Source organism: Chiloscyllium punctatum, chromosome 49, assembly GCF_047496795.1.
Source record: "Chiloscyllium punctatum isolate Juve2018m chromosome 49, sChiPun1.3, whole genome shotgun sequence".
NCBI lineage: Eukaryota > Metazoa > Chordata > Chondrichthyes > Orectolobiformes > Hemiscylliidae > Chiloscyllium > Chiloscyllium punctatum.
In genome coordinates this window covers 21478211-21495554 of record NC_092787.1, presented here as the reverse complement: position 1 = coordinate 21495554, position 17344 = coordinate 21478211, and the positions used below count along the sequence as shown (strand labels likewise).

The window sequence follows — 17344 nt, the reverse complement described above, 5'->3', positions numbered from 1 at the left end:
TAGACAGGATAGTGCCCAAAACGTCGATTTTCCTGCTCCTCGGATGCTGTCTGGCCGGCTGTGCTTTTCCAGCACTACACTCTCGACTCTAATCTCCAGCATTTGCAGTCCTCACATTCGCCTAGGATAATGCAGAAGGCATTTGGTATGCTTGCCTTCAGTGGTTAGAACACTGAGTATAGAAGTTGGGATGTCATGTTGCAGCTGTACAGGACATTGGTAAGGTACATTTGGAGTACTGTGTGCAATAATAGAAAGGATATTATTAAAGTAGAAAGAGTACATGAAGGATTTACTAAGCTGATACCTGAACTGGATGTTTTGAGTTATGAAGAGAGGCTGGATAGGCTGGGATTCTTTCCCCTGGAGCTTGGGGAAAGAGGGGTGACCTTATATAGGTTTAGAAAACCATGAGAGGCATAGATAACGTAGATAGCCAACACTGTTTCCCCAGGGTCGGGGAGTCTAAAACTAGAGGGCACAGATTTAAGGTAAGAGGGAAGAGATACAAAAGGGTCCAGAGCGGCAATATTTTCACGCAAATACTGGGGTTGGTGGCCAGGGGTAGTGGTGGAGGCAAGTACAATTTTGTCATTGAAGAAACATTTGGACAGGTACATGGATGGGACAGGTAAGGAGGGATGTGGACCAAACGCAGACAAATGGGACTAGATTAATTGTGAAAATTGGGCAGCATTGACAAGTTGGGCTGAAGGGCCTGTTTCCATGCTGTAGACCTCTATGACTCTGTGTGTAAATAAAGTGTGACTTAGTGATGGGATACCAGCCTTTGTGGAGTTATTTCAAAATGGGTGAGGCCTGATTTTTAAATAGTCACCTTTACATCGACATTCTTCCCTCAGTGGAAATATTCACTCGACAGGGAGGCGTGGGACTTTTAATTCAGGAGACCTAGGTAATGCCCTGGTGACCCGGGTTCAAATCCTGCCATGGCAGATGGTGAAATTTCAATTCAATTTTAAAAATGGAATTACGAGTCTAACGATGCTGATAAATCCATTCTCAAACGTCAGAATAAACCTGTCTGGTTCACCAATGTCCTTTCGGGAAGGAAACTGCTGTCCTTACCCGGTCTGACCTACGTGTGACTCCAGACCCACAGCAATGTGGGTGACGCTTAACTGCCCTCTGGGCAATTAGGGATAGGCAAAAAATGCTGGCCCAGCCAGTGACACCCTCATCCTGTGAGTGAATTTTAAAACAGCTCGACGATTTTATCAGTGGTGAAGCATTTTGGGACATGCTGCATTTGTGAAAAAAAGGTGCTATGTAAATTCAAGTCTTTTTGTAATAAGATGAGCAATGTTTCTCCTCGAAATAAGGCAGGATGTGAGCCCAGGTTAGCTATTGAAGGAGGGATCAGGTCTGGAATTTTTCTCTTCCACAGCCAGAGGAATTACCTACCCAGCAGCCTCCAGTGCTGTGGAGCTGTTGCTGGTTAGGGGTGAATTAAGGGCAGCCGTGTGGAAGCTTGGAGACCCAATCTTGATTTGGAATTTGAATCATATCCAGCGTTTATACCCATTCTCTCAGGGGAAGAAAATCACTGCTTTTTTCAGGACTGAGTATCGTCTCAGTTATCTCAAATCAATACATACAAAGAGGTCATCACTGCACAGACAGCACGCTCCCCAATGCATAGGGTTCAATCGTCAGAATAAAATGGCAGAGTGTGTTCAGGAAGAAGTCCTCGAGAGACCCCCATGTCAAAAGGCCCACAGCACAGCTGTACTGGGAGATTGAGAGCTCCGTTCTCTTCTGCACCATGAAGCACAAAAGGGTAGTGTCTGCACCCTGGAAAAGGCTCCTCTGTTGTTTGTGTGTGCGTGTATGTGTCTGTGTGTGTGTGTGTGTGCGTGTCTCAATGGCTAGTGTTTCTGCACTGTCAGCAGCTCTGTCACAGCTTTCCGAATGGCACAGAGTAAACCCTGCTCCTCAGCATCAGTAATAATTTCGTACGCGTGGATTAAGACCACAAAGAGCGCACCAAACTAATCAAGCGTTCAGCACTGAGGAAGCAATTCGACTTTAGAGAGAGAAGCAGCATTTTAGCAACACTGACATTCACTCTGTTGGTGATACGAAGATTGTGGTGCACCCCCAGTTGGGCCCAGTAGGGGGAGTTCATCCTGCACTTTTCCAATATGGCTGCCAATGCATGAATGGAAGTTTAATGGACTCCATCCATGCCAAAACTAACAGGAAAAAAAAAGGGTCTTTTTATAATAAGACTGGACTCGCATCCACTCACAGAAAAACTTTAATTGTGCTGCTCATTTTATTTTAGAAAGAAAAACATTCCTGTGTGTTGACTGTGTGGCTCTTTCAGGAAAGATGCAATTTTTGGCTTAAGCAATGGATGCAAGAAACACAGAATTCCATAGATCTAAAAAGTATACACCCAATCAAAATACAGACCCATTTTCCCACCCTTTCCTTTGGCTCACAACACTCTGTTCCACTCAAAAGAGGCAATCCTCGATATACCATCTCTGGGGTAAAAGAAATCACAGCAAGAGGGTGGCTATAATCAGTAGAGGCTGGAGAGGACCAGGAGGGAGAAATTCAGTTTGACAATGTCCCCCACAAAAAATAAACATTCCTAGATTGATTAATCGACATCGTCGATTTGTGTAACTTCCTCACAGACACCACAGAACATTCAGGACACACAACATGAGGCCATTTAGCCCATCTGTGTCCCTCCAGACCCCTCGCAATAACAGACAGCAGCAGACACAGCACAAACAGAGACAGCTCCATTTGACTGAATGGAGCCGATGACTAAGAAATCGCATCAATTTTAATGTAAGGTTGGATTAACTGTACCTCACAACAGGCTCAGTTTATTGGCAGCTGGCTTTGCACTCCCGCTTGACGTACAGGCTGCTCCACTGAATATCTGCTTCTGCTCGGAACAGTTAGCCCATGTGGAAACTCTCCCTCCGTGTTATTTAACCCTCCTTTCCTGGCTCTGCACTTATTTATTATTCTTTCACAAGATTCGGGCATCACTGGGCTGGGCCAGCATTTATTTCCCATCCTTAATTGCACAAAGGGTAACTGAGAGTCAACCATTGTCCATAAATACATTGACAATGATTGAAAAACCTATCTGGTTCACTATTGTCCCTTCAGAGAAGGAAACTGCCACCCTTACTTGGTCTGGCCTACATTTAACTTTAGACCCACAGTCATCTGGTGTCTCTTAACTGCCCTCTGGGCAACTAGGGATGGGCAATAAATGCTGGCCAGCAATGCCCTCATCCTGCGAATGAATGAAGATTAAAAAAATTGTTACGGGTCTGGAGTTACAGGTAGGCCAGACCAGGTAAGGATGGCTGATTTCCTTCCCTGAAGGACATTAGCAAACTAGATGGGTTTTTCCACAACAATTGTTGCATGGTCATCATTACATTCATAACTGCAACTCAAATTGAACCATCTGCTGTAGCAGGATTTGAACCCAAGTTGCCTTATCACTACCTGGGTCTCCAGACTAATAGTCCAGCAATAACACCACTAGGCCATCACCTCCACGTGAAACTTTTGCTGAAATAGCGCCCTTCTCTGATCCTGGCAAATGCTGGCTTACGTTTTCATCTTCAAACCCAAGTGTTTCCCACCTTTCCCTGTCTTTACATCAATAGCTCCGGTATCTCAGGGGCCGATGTAGCCCCCCTGCCTCTCAGGGCCATTTGCCTTGAGGTCAGGTGAGCTGGGCAGCTGGCTTACAATTCTGACCGTGTGGGTTTAATTCCTGCCACTGCCTGAAACATAGAGTTATAGAGTCATAGAGATGTACAGCATGGAAACAGACCCTTCGGTCCAACCCGTCCATGCCGACCAGATATCTCAACCCAATCTAGTCCAGCACCCGGCCCATATCCCTCCAAACCCTTCCTATTCATATACCCATCCAAATGCCTCTTAAATGTTGCAATTGTACCAGCCTCCACCACATCCTCTGGTAGATCTTTCCATACACATACCATCCTCTGTGTGAAAAAGTTGCCTCTTAGGTCTCTTTTATATCTTTCCCCTCTCACCCTAAACCTATGCCCTCTAGTTCTGGACTCCTCGACCCCAGGGAAAAGATTTTGTCTATTTATACTATCCATGCACCTCATAATTTTGTAAACCTCTATAAGATCATCCCTCAGCCTCCGACGCTCCAGGGAAAACAGCCCTAGCCTGTTCAGCCTCTCCCTGTAGCTCAGATCCTCCAACCCTGGCAACATCCTTGTAAATCTTTTCTGAACCCTTTCAAGTTTCACAACATCTTTCTGATAGGAAGGAGACCAGAATTGCACGGAACATTCTAACAGTGTCCTAACCAATGTCCTGTACAGCCGCAACATGACCTCCAAACTCCTGTACTCAATACTCTTGACCAATAAAGGAAAGCATACCAAACAACTTCTTTGCTATACTATCTACCTGTGATTCCACTTTTAAGGAGCTATGAACCTGCATTCCAAGGTCTCTTTGTTCAGCAACACTCCCTAGGACCTTACCATTAAGTGTATAAATCCTGCTAAGATTTGCTTTCCCAAAATGTAGCACTTCGCATTTAGCTGAATTAAACTCCATCTGCCACTTCTCAGCCCATTGGCCCATCTGGTCTAGATCCTGTTGTAATCTGAGGTAACCCTCTTCGCTGTCCACTACACCTCCAATTTTGGTGTCATCTGCAAACTTACTAACTGTACCTCTTATGCTCACATCCAAATCATTTATATAAATGACAAAAAGTAGAGGACCCAGCACCGATCCTTGTGGCACTCCACTGGTCACAGGCCTCCAGTCTGAAAAACAACCCTCCACCACCACCCTCTGTCTTCTACCTTTGAGCCAGTTCTATATCCAAATGGCTAGTTCTACCTGTATTCCATGAGATCTAACCTTGCTAATCAGTCTCCCATGGGGAACCTTGTCGAATGCCTTACTGAAGTCCATATAGATCACATCTACTGCTCTGCTCTCATCAATCTTCTTTGTTACTTCTTCAAAAAACTCAATCAAGTTTATGAGACATGCTTTCCCACGCAAAAAGCCATGTTGACTATCCCTAATCAGTCCTTGCCTTTCCAAATACATGTACATCCTGTCCCTCAGGATTCCTTCCAACAACTTGCCCACCACCGAGGTCAGGCTCATCGGTCTATAGTTCCCTGGTTTGTCTTTACCGCCCTTCTTAAACAGTGGCACCACGTTTGCCAACCTCCAGTCTTCCGGCACCTCACCTGTGACTATCAATGATACAAATATCTCAGCAAAAGGCCCAGCAATCACTTCTCTGGCTTCCCACAGAGTTCTAGGGTACACCTGATCAGGTCCTGGGGATTTATCCACCTTTACCCATTTCAAGACATCCAGCACTTCCTCCTCTGTCATCTGGACATTTTGCAAGATGTTACCATCTATTTCCCTACAGTCTGTATCTTCCATATCCTGCTACCTTTGTAACCTCAGCTGAGACTTGCTGACCCTCAGGTTCAACTCATGGAACCATACAGCACAGAAGAAGCCCTTCAGCCCATTGAGCCTGTACTGACACATGAGAAACACCTCACCTTTAGCCTAATCCCATTTACTTGGCCTGTAGCCTTATGATGTTATGATGAGCCAAGTGCTCACCCAGGTCCTTTTGAAAGGAAGTGAGGCAATTCACCTCAAACCACCCTCCCAGGCAGCACATACCAGGCTGTCACCAGCCTCTGGGGAGAAAGGTTTCTTTCTCAAATCTCCCCTGAACCACCTGCCCCTCACCCTGAACCTGTGTCCCCTTGTGGCTGACCCTTCAACTAAGGGGAGCTGCTGCTCCTTACCCACTCTGTCCATACCTGTCATCATCATTTTGTACACCTTGTCACCAGTCAACTCTCCCTTGTGAGAGGATGGCCACATCACTTACCCAGCCCTGAAAGGCTGAAATCTTCATTTTAAGTGAAAGAATATCCTTTTTATGAGGATTTCTGCAGAGTCGTGCTTCTTAAGGATTTCTGGCATCAGCTGAAGTTCCCTTCAACCTCCTTAGAGTTGGTACACCTTGTTAAATGTCACATCAAGCAAATTATGAGCACCCACCACCCCACCCCAGAGTTGTGACAATCTGCTCCCCCCAGTTTCAGTTTGGGTTGTGTGGTTTGAATCCAGCCTCCACAATCATCAAAGCAGGGATATACATCTGAGGCTCTATAAGGCTGTAGTCACACCACATTTAGAGTATTGTGCAAGTTTTGGGCCCCATATCTCAGGAAGGGCGTACTGGCCCCAGAGCGTGTTCAGGAGAGGTTCATGTGAATGGTCCCAGGAGTGAAAGGCTTAACATATGAGGAATGTTTGAGGACTCTGGGTTTATACTCGATGGAGTGTAGAAGGATGAGGGGGGGGATCTCATTGAAACATACAGAATACCGACTGGCTTGGACAGACTGGACGTTGGGAAGATGTCCCCAGTGGTAGGAGAGACTAGGACCTGAGGGCACAGCCTTAGAGTGAAGGGAAGACCCTTTAGAACTGAGATAAGGAGAAACTTCTTCTGCCAGAGAGTGGGGAATCTATGGAATTGGTTTCTGTGGAGGCCTGGGTCATTGAGTGTATTTTAGACAGAGATGGATAGGTTCTTGTTTATCAAGAGGATCAAGCAGAAAGCAGGAGAGTAGAGTTGAGAAACTTGTCAGCCATGATTGAATGGTGCGGCAGACTTAGTGGGCTGAATGGCCTAATTTCTGCTCCTATGTCTTAGCTTATGTCTATGGAACAGTGCCATGCGGATGTGTTAGAGTCCGTCCCTACCTCAGTGCTCAACAGTGAGCTCTTTGACCTGGGAGAGTGAAAGGCTGGTCCATGGGCACAATCTAAATGGACAAGCACAGATAGAGATTCTTGTGGCTTACAGGTAGTGTCACTGTCGCTGGGTCAGGAGAGCTGAGTTCAAGTCCCACCTGCTCCAGAGGTGTGGAATAACATCCCTCAACCAATTGGTTGGTAAGCCACGATGAACTGTTATCACAGGAACTTGTTTGCGATGGTTTACTCATTTACAGCATGTGGGCATCACTGGCTAGGCCAACATTTAATGCCCTGAGGGGATTTAAGAGTTGACCACATTGCTGTGGATCTGGGGTCAAACATAGGTCATGCCAGGTTCCTTCCCCAAAGGGTATGAGTGAACCCAATGGTTCCTGGCAACAGTTTCATGGTTATCATCAGACTCTTAATTCCAGATCTTTAATTGAAACCAAATTCTACCACCTGCCAAGGCAGGATTTGAACCCAGGTCCCCATATTATCCCTGTGCTCTGTGGCTCTAGCAATAATTTCACTAGGCCATTAGCTCCCCACATATATTACCTTCAAATCTCAATGTCATATTTAACATGTTATTATTTATATACTTTATAGCTTCTTCAGTGGGGTTAAAGATTCTGAACAAAGCAGCCTCTAAGCTCTCTGAGTCAAGATTAGAGTGATGCTGGAAAAGCACAGCAGGTCAGGCAGCATCCAAGGAGCAGGACAAATCAACATTTCGGGCAAAAGCCCTTCATCAGGATGGGCAGTCCTGATGAAGGACCTTGGCCCAAAATGTCGACTCTCCTGCTCCTCGGATGCTGCCTGACTCCAGCATCACTCTAATCTAGACTCTAATCTCCAGCATCTGCAGTACCCACTTCTGCACTGTCTAAGCTCTTTGGGCCAAACCATGAACCCTACACGGGTTCATCATTGCTCAAATGAGCCCACCCTGACCCTAGGAAGTATCACAAAGGACAGAGTACTTCAGTAAGCATGAAGAGTATGGTGCCCCAGAAAATGGTGGGGCATAGCATTGGACCAATCACCTCCCACGGATCTTACACCATCTCGGGGTTGTCCGGGTAACAAGAGCCACTGTGCACAGAGACAAAAGGAATGAGAGCAGTGGAAACCTGGTACAGGGTGCCCATGTTAGAGGCAGTGTCAAAACTACACGGCATGGTAGACGAAGAGGGGAGAAAGGAGCCCATTATGGCGATACCATTCACCTGGCCATGACATACCTGTGGGAGAGTTAATCAGCTGAAGAACAAGGGGTCGTCGGGTCACAATCCCAGATCCACGAGGAAGGAAATCTCTGGAAATGAAAAGTGGAGACATTTCAGCATCGGTTCACAAAGGGAGTCACAGCTAGGTAGAAAAGTAGATTTGAAAACAAAACGCAGAACTGCATCTCAGAACTTCCTGTGACCTTTCGTCAGCAATCAAAGGTTTGAGGACTTCAAAACACTTGAGATGTTTTTTTTTAAAACTCCACACAAGCTTTGAGCATGTTTTGTGAGGATTGGAACTCTTTCAGCAGTGACAGAGTTGAAGTTCAAAAGACGAAGGATGTTGTAACGTGAAAGGGTTCAGAAAAGATTTACAAAGATGTTGCCAGAGTTGGAGAATTTGAACTATTGGGAGAGGCTGAACAGGCTGGGGCTATTTTCCCTGAAGGGTAACCTTACAGAGGTTTATAAAATCAGGAGGAGCATGGGTAGGGTCTCTTCCTTGGCGTGGGGGAAGTTCAGAACTAGAGGGCATAGGTTTAGGGTGAGAGGGGAAAGATATAAAAGAGACCTAAGGGGCAACTTTTTCACCCAGAGGGTGGTACATGTGTGGAATGAGCTGCCAGAGGAAGGGGTGGAGGCTGGTACAACTGCAACATTTAAGAAGCATCTGGTTGGGTATATGAATAAAAAGGGTTTGGAGGGATATGGGCCGGGTGCTGGCAGGTGGGACTAGATTGGGTTGGGATATCTGGTCAGCATGGATGAATCGGACCGAAGGGTCTATTTCCATGCTGTACATCTCTATGGCTCTATGCTGAGTGGGCCAGACACATTGCATGTGGAAAGGATTTTTCCTCCTATGGGTCAGCCCAGAACTAGGGGGCACTGTTTTAACACCATGAAATCATAAGGTAAAGTAGCAGAAGTAGGCCATTCAGCCCTTCGAGTTGCTTCGCTGTTCAATGGATGATCTGACAATCGTCACCCTCCATTTTCCTGCCTTTTCCCCTTGACTCTCGATCCCCTTACTGATTAAAAATCTGTCTGGCCCAGTCTTAAAGACCCAGTCTCACAGGCCTCTGTGATGAAGAATTCCACAGACTCACTACCTCGAGAGAAGAAATTCCTTCTCATCTTGGTCTTAAAAGAGTGACCCATTATTCTGAGATGATGCCCTCTGGTCCCAGACTCTCCCACAAGGCGAAACCACCTCTCCACATCTACTCTGTCCAGTCTATTAAACCGCTCTCGTTCTTCTATATTCCAATGAGCATAGGCCCAATTTAGTCAACCTCTCATCCTAAAACAGCACCTACAGACCCAAAATCAAAACTAGGTGCCACCCAATTAGGGAACAGAAATATGGAGAATATTTTTTTCTCAGGTCAGAGGTATCACAGTATGGAAACAGGCCCAACAAGGTAGCAAAGAGTAAAATGGGTGAATGGGGGTGGGGATGGAGGTGATAGGTCAGAGAGGAGGGTGGATCGGATAGGTGGGAAGGGAGATTGGCAGGTAGGACAGGTCATGAGGGTGGTGCTGAGCTGGAAGGTTGGAAGAATCTCAGTGAGTCTCTCTCTCACTGCAACCCACAGGTCATCTCCTCTGCCCTGAAGCTCTTCAATCATGTACTAATACAGACCTGCCTCCACCGTCGCTCCCTCACCATCCAATGCCTGGAGGAAGGACGTCTCATCTTCTGCCTCGGAACACTTCAACAACGGGGCATCAATGTGAACTTCACCAGTTTCCTCATTTCCCCTCCCCCCACCTCACCCCAGTTCCAATGGATCTTTGCTATCTTCTCCCCAGCCCCAGCCCTGGCCCCAGCCCTGGCACCCCCCCCCCCATTTATCTCTCTACCTTGGAGACCCCCTGCCTCCATTTCTGATGAAGGGCTTTTGCCCGAAACATCGATTTTCCTGCTCCTCGGATGCTGCCTGACCTGCTGTGCTTTTCCAGCACCACTCTGATCTGAACTCTGGTTTCCAGCATCTGCAGTCCTCACATTTGCCCATTTGACCCACCGAGTCCACACCAACATTCTGAAGACTATCCCACCCAGACCCATTTTCCTACCCTAACCCACAAATCCCTGAACACTATGGGCAACTTAGCACGGCCAATTCACCCTAACCTGCACATCTTTGGATTGTAGGAGGAAACCAAAGCACCCGGGGGAAACCCACGCAAACACGGGGAGAACGAGCAAAGCCCACACAGACAGTTGCCCCGAGGCTGGGATTGAATCCAGGTCCCTGGCACAGTGAGGCAGCAGTGCTAACCACTGAGCCACGGTGCAGTATGCAAAACTCCTCAAAGAAAGCAGAGAAGGAGCAGTGAATATTTATAAAGTGGAGGTGGATACCTTCTTGTAAGGCAATAGAATCAGCAATAAAGCACAAACAGCTCAGCTGTGATCGTATTGAATATCAGAGCAGGGACTACTTCTGCTCCTAATCTGTGTGTCCACACACCAATGGTACATTTTTATTCCCTTGCAGCAGATACCATGATAAACCACAGAAGGAAGAGAAAGACTACATCTCTGCCACCATCTCTCTTATAAAGCAGTTCCCATTACTTCCTGGTAAAGAACCAGAGGTCCTGAGAGCAGAGATTGACAAATCCAAACAAGGTGCATGGGTTTGGCAGGGGGAATGGGAGGAAGAGCTTTGTTTAAAAAACGATGTTGACGAGCTGGTATTGGACTGGGGTGGACAAAGTTAAAAATCACACAACACCAGGTTATAGTCCAACAGTTTATTTGGAAGCACTAGCTTTCGGAGTGCTGCTCCTTTATCAGGTGGTTGTGGAGCAGGATCATAATTTATTGCAAAAGATTACAGTGTCATGCAACCTGAAATGATATATTGAACAAACCTGGATTGCTGTTAAGTCATTCATCTTTTAGAGTGGGTTGCAGGTTGCAGGTTGTGGGTGGCACGGTGGCACAGTGGTTAGCACTGCTGCCTCACAGCGCCAGAGACCCGGGTTCAATTCCTGCCTCAGGCGACTCTCTGTGTGGAGTTTGCACATTCTCCCCGTGTCTGCGTGGGTTTCCTCCGGGTGCTCCGGTTTCCTCCCACACTCCAAAGATGTGCAGGTCAGGTGGATTGGCCATGCTAAATTGCCTGTAGTGTTAGGTAAGGGGTAGATGTAGGGGTATGGGTGGGTTGCGCTTCGGCGGGGCGGTGTGGACATGTTGGGCCGAAGGGCCTGTTTCCACACTGTAAGTAATCTAATCTAAAAAAAGGTTTCAGTTCATTAATATGTAAATCCCAGAACCTCTTTTAAGTCACATTCTCGAGATAAGATTAGATGATGACTACTTACAGTGTGGGAACAGGCCCTTTGGCTCAACAAGTCCACACCGACCCACCACCCTCCCAGACCCATTCCCCTCCATTTACCCCTTCACCTAACACTAGGGCAATTTAGCATGGCCAATTCACCTAACCTGCATGTTTTTGGACTGTGGGAGGAAACTGGAGCAAACCCACGCAGACGCGGGGAGAATGTGCAAACTCCACACAGACAGTCGCCTAAGGCGGGAATTGAACCCAGGGCTCTGGCGCTGTGAGGCAGCAGTGCTAACCACTGTGCCACCCAGGTTTTATAACAAAAAGGTGACATCTCAGCTCAGGAGCGTCTTATGGTCCTGCTCCACTGCTACCTGATGAAGGGGCAGTGCTCTGAAAGCTAGTGCTTCCAAATAAACCTGTCGGACTATAACCTGGTGTTGTGTGATTTTTAACTTTGTTTTAAAAAGACAACATTTCATAACTGTTACAGATATTCAATGATCAACTCGGTTAGAGATGTATGATGTATCTCTGGAGCAAATGGGCTATTACCACAAAAACCCTCAAATTTATAAATGGCCCAAGGAAAGGCAGCCCATTACTAAATGTTATGGGGGTTCAATGCCAGGTCTCTGTTTAGAAATAGATATTTTCCGAATCATTCTTTTCAGGGAGAATGTAATCCCATGCCTCTGGAGCAGGTAAGACTTGAATCCAGGCCTCCATTGCCCAGAGGTTGGGACACTACCACAAGTGCCCTTCGTCATTGTTACACAACATGATGTGATACCTGGCACCAATCAGTGACAGTGGCAGATGATCACAAACTAGTCTGAGCGGAGGTTTATTACATATGAGTGCGTAGAGGTGGGCTGGATTAACTCACGGGAACATTAACAACAACAAGAAGATAGGAAAGATGACTTTGCCTCCAACCAGAGACCACATCAGTCTGTGATAGATTCTCCAGCTGGAGGCTGAGTGGAGCTCAGCATCACCCCAAGTATTAACTCTTTCCAACCTCAGACAATAGCTCTCCAACTTGGAACCTGCTGCCTATGAGGAAGCAGGAAGTGGAAATAATGAGCCATTTCAAAAGGGATATGAACCCAAAATGCTGGAGAAACTCAGCAGGTCCAGCAGCATCTGTGTAGAGAGAGAGAGAGAAATAGAGATATTATCATGAGTCTGATAGGAGTCTTCTTCAGAACCAGGTTTTCCGGCAGTTTTATTTCACACTTTTTTTTATTTCAAAAGGAAATTGCTATGGCACCTGAAGGATGATGGGAATAGGGAGTGGGGCTAACTGGATTTCTGCTGTGCAGAAAGCTAGCATGGAGTCGATAGACTGAATGGTCTTCGCCCCTTGCCATTACAAACGGAAGAGAGATGTGGAGTGAGGCTGTGGATCATTTTAACTTTGCTTGCTAAGAGTGAATGGTAATGAACCAACACCCCATCTTCACATCTCTCCTCATTTTCACTGAGTTTGAATATGCTGTGAACAGTCTTTTGATTTCACCCATGAGTAAGTTTCTAATAATGTGCACAACTGTCTGAACATGTGTCTCAACTGCTGATCGATCCGAGGAGGTGGATGGTAGACTACACAAGAAGGTCAGTAATCATTGTCATGGGATTACTGTGAAAACAAATTGGTTATTTATACACATTGCATGGTCAATGGATTATAAAAATCAAGAAATACTATTCTTTCATTGTGTCAGGTCTTGGATAGATGTTATCCAGCATTCAGTTTCAACTGTTGGTCACTTCACTTGATGATCAGGTCATCCTGAATATGTCTTGAAGAAAAGGCATTTAGACATGACTTAAGGCACTCGGTCATCAAGATAAACTTTGAGAGCTAGGGGTTTTCAATTCTGTAAAGAAAAAATAAAGACCTCAAAAGAATCTGACTGAGACAGAGGATCAGCGGTGATCATACTGAACTCTGAAATAGGATCCCTGGGCTGAATGACCTATTCAAGCTCCTGGTTTCCATGACTGATATTTGATTAAAATAAACCGATAGAGCCATAGAGATGTCCAGCGTGGAAATAGACTCTTTGGTCCAACTTGTCCATGCTGACCAGATATCCGAAATTAATCCAGTGCTATTTGCCATCACTTGGCCCCTATCCCTCTAAACCCTTCCTATTCATATACCCATGTTGTCTCTGTACCAGCCTCCACCACTTCCTCTGGCAGCGCATTCCATACCCACACCACCCTCTGTGTGAAAAAGTTGCCCCTTTGGTTCCTTTATATCCTTCCCCTCTCACCTTAAACCTATGCCCTCTAGTTCTGGACTCCCCGACCCCAGGGAAAAGATCTTGTCCATTTACCCTATCCATGTCCCTGATGATTTTATAAACCTCTGTAAAGTCACCCTCCAACATTCCAGGGAAAACAGCACCAGCTTCTTGAGGTTTAGATTGCGTCGAACAAAACTAAAGGAATCAAGGGTATTTTTATTTCTATTCACTCATGGGACACGGGTGCCTCTGCCTGTGCCCAGCGTTTATTGCCCGTCCCTAGTTGCCCCTTGAGAAGGTGGTGGTGAGCTGCCTTCATGAACCGCTGCAGTCCATGTGCTGTATGGGGAGGAAATGGGAACAGTGGACTGGGTTGGATGATCAGCCAGTTTCATTTTGAATGGTGGCACAGGCTCAAAGGGCCAAATGGCCTACTCTTATTTTTAGATGTTTCAGTTGCTGGAATCATGAGTTGGCAAAATCGGGCAAAGACAAGAGATTTTCATCCTTAACGGATATGTGAGAGTTAGACGGGGTTTTACAACAATCAAGTTGTTTCCTGATTGTCAATGCTGACGTGACCTTATAAATCCAGATTTATTATAGAAATGTAAACTCACCAGCTGGTTTCTGGGTGACTAATCCAGCTAACCAGGCAATAATACTGCCACCGTGCATTCAAGTGGCTAAGCCTTTGGCAAAGCTGTTAGTTAATACCCCCCTTTTGGGTTGGTATGGAATTTCATCCAATTAAAATAAATTTGGAAAGGGTGCTACAGAAATGCAAGTCGCTGTGCTGCAGGGACAACGCCCCTGATACAAACTGAACCTGAAGAGGTTGGCATTTGCCCAACCCGCATTCACAGGCATCGCCAAGTCTAGTGACAGCTGGCAGTGCCAACAGCCTGTGTGGGTACCATCTGTGTACTTCCTGCGTGGAACAAAAGTGGGGCGGAGTGATTTGGAAAGATCATACACACACACAAAAAAAAGAGAGAGAGAGAGATATATACACACACACACACACACACACAAACATGCACACACACACACAAATATGCACGTACACACACAGACACACAATCATATGCACGCGCACGCACACAGACAGATACACACAATACACGTGCGCACACACACACAGATTCACATAAGTGCACACAGACACACGTGAATGCACACAGACACACGTACACACAGGCATACACACATGCACACACATACACATACACAGACAAACACACAAACAAACTCACCTCCAGGTAAAAGTGAACCAGCAGAAGGGAAGCAATACAAACCCTTTTGACAGCCAACTGGCAGCTTTTGAGTGTAGGCAAGACCTAGGACTTGGGAAATGACCGAGGTGTACGGGGAGGGGAGGGGAGGGGAGGGGAGGGGAGGGGAGGGGAGGGGAGGGGAAGTAAAGGGGGGCTAACATCAGGTCAAAACTGCCAAATCTAAAGATACCTTTCTCTGCCTGCCTGGTTGCTCTGGGCAGGTCTGTGTCGGAGCGAGGAATGCCAAGGCTGGGAATATTGCGCCAAATCCATCACTCAGCACACCCCAACCAGCCAACCTGAGCGGAAATGAATAACTGTTCCCCATACAGAACGCAGCTGTGGGCAGTTGTACAAGGTAGCACTCAGAAAGGGTTAAACTGGCATTCAGAGATGCGCTCCATCTACACAGGGATACATTTGGAATACCTGAAATGGAATGCACTGGTTGTACTGGGAGTCCACTTTAATGTGTACAAGTTGGATCATTGTGTGTCATTTGCCAGTATCGGGCCTTGCCTTCTGGGTTTCAGAATTTGAAGGAATGTTCCTGGGAGGAACTAACCATGGGTCCTAATTAGATCTTTAGGGATAGCTGTTAGTGTTAACTACATGTAGTTATAATAGTAATGAGAACTTACTCTTAAATAAAGTCTGATGTCTCACCAGGGACAATTATCTGTCTGAGGTGCAGTGTAACTAACTGCTCTATGATATGTAACAAACATATTTACTGCAAAATCAGGAAGACATCTATCATCGGCTAAATACATCATGTGGGTTTGCTTCCCCACTTGGTGTAGAGTTTGACCACTATAAGTAGGAAAAATTGGTAGCAGCAACATTTACCTATAATGCATTGGCAGCGCTGGCATTATAAGATCAAACAAGGAACAAAAAGAACAGGGGAAGGCTAATCAGTCCCTCGAGCCTGCTCCACCATACGATCAGATCATGGCTGATCTAGGAGTGTGATGCTGGAAAAGCACAGCAGGTCAGGCAGCATCCAAGGAGCAGGAGAATCAATGTTTCGAGCATAAGTCCTGGCTCTCCTGTTCCTCGGCTGTTGCCTGACCTGCTGTGCTTTTCCAGCTCCACACTTTTTGACTCTGACTCTCCAGTATCTGCAGTCCTCACTTTCTCCTTGGCTGATCTATGGGCTAACTTCACATACCTGCCTTTGGTCCAGATCCCTTTTTATGCTTTGCGTAACAAAAGTGTATCTATCTCAGATTTAAAATTAACAACTGGCCCAGTAACCATCTGCTCGTGGGAGAGGATTCTAAACCTCTCGCAGCCTTTGTGTGTCGAAGCATTCCTAACATCTCTCCTGAATACTCTGGCCATAATTCTCAGACTATGTCCCCTAGTTGCAGAATCCCCAACCAGCAGAAATAGCTCATCCTTATCTACCCTGTCTTTTCCTGCTAATATCTTGAAGACTTTGATTAGACCATCCCTTAACCTTCAAAATTTGGTTAATTTGTGTATTTCTGTCTTGTAATTTAACCCCTGAAATTCAAGCACCATTGACACTGACCTCAAGAGTCCTGATCCAAGACCTGCCTTTAATCTCCTCTGATCTGCCCCAGCCTGGAATGTGTAGAGCCCTTCCCTCCAGTACATCTCTATTACCCACATCAACCCTACCCTAGCAGTCAACTTGGAGACACTTCCTTCCTGCCCTCTGTCTGCCCCCACCTTCTGGACGGAGGGCCATCCTTCTCTGTAAGGGACTCCAAACTCTGCTGCTGGGAACAGATGCACACCCCCAACCTCGGAAGACAGAGATCTGTCTGCACCAGGAAGTGCAGATACCATAGCTGGAGGTAGGGGTGGTAGAGAGAACCAATCCACCCAATAGCTTTCACAGAAAGTACCACCACCATATGCTCCCTGGTTCATATTCTCCTGCCTAATGGTATCCCCCAATACTTTGAGTCAAGTTGCATCACTTCCTGTCATTAACAGCCAATGGATGTCACGTGGTATTCATTCATGGCTACGGGTATCACTGACTGGGCCAGCATTTTAATTTCACCTCAAGGAGGCAGTAGGGAGCACCATTCCTGAACCACAGTTCACCGGTTCACCCACACGATGAAACTTAGTCAGTTTCCCTGCACTTTCACACACGTGACTGACTTACTTGGCCATTTCAGAGGGCAATTAAGAGTCAATCACATTGATGTGCTTCTGGAGTCACATACAGGCCAGACCATGTCAGGACAGCAGATTTCCTTCCCCAAAGGGCTGACGGGTTTTCAGAACAATGTGATAGTTTAATGTTCACCATTTGGGAGGCTACCTTACAAAGCCAGGTTTACTCACACAACATAAATTCTCCAGCCGGGGGTGGAGCCCATGTCACCAGATTCTGGCTTCCTAGTCCACGTGTCAAGGGTGTTGTTATAGGAGGTGCTTGTGGTATAAGGGCAGCATCCCTA

The 17344-nt window shown here is 46.4% G+C and overlaps 1 protein-coding gene across 9 annotated transcripts in view; it reads right to left on the bottom strand.

Moving 5' to 3' along the window:
• The window catches only part of LOC140469360 (dynamin-1), a 246391-nt gene that overhangs the window by 171342 nt on the left and 57705 nt on the right, over positions 1–17344 (bottom strand). For all 9 annotated transcript variants that reach the window (XM_072565798.1, XM_072565803.1, XM_072565799.1 and 6 more), the window contains exon 2: positions 8067–8140. In XM_072565798.1, coding sequence (XP_072421899.1) covers positions 8067–8140 — 74 coding nt within the window. The remainder of the gene's footprint in view (positions 1–8066; positions 8141–17344) is intronic.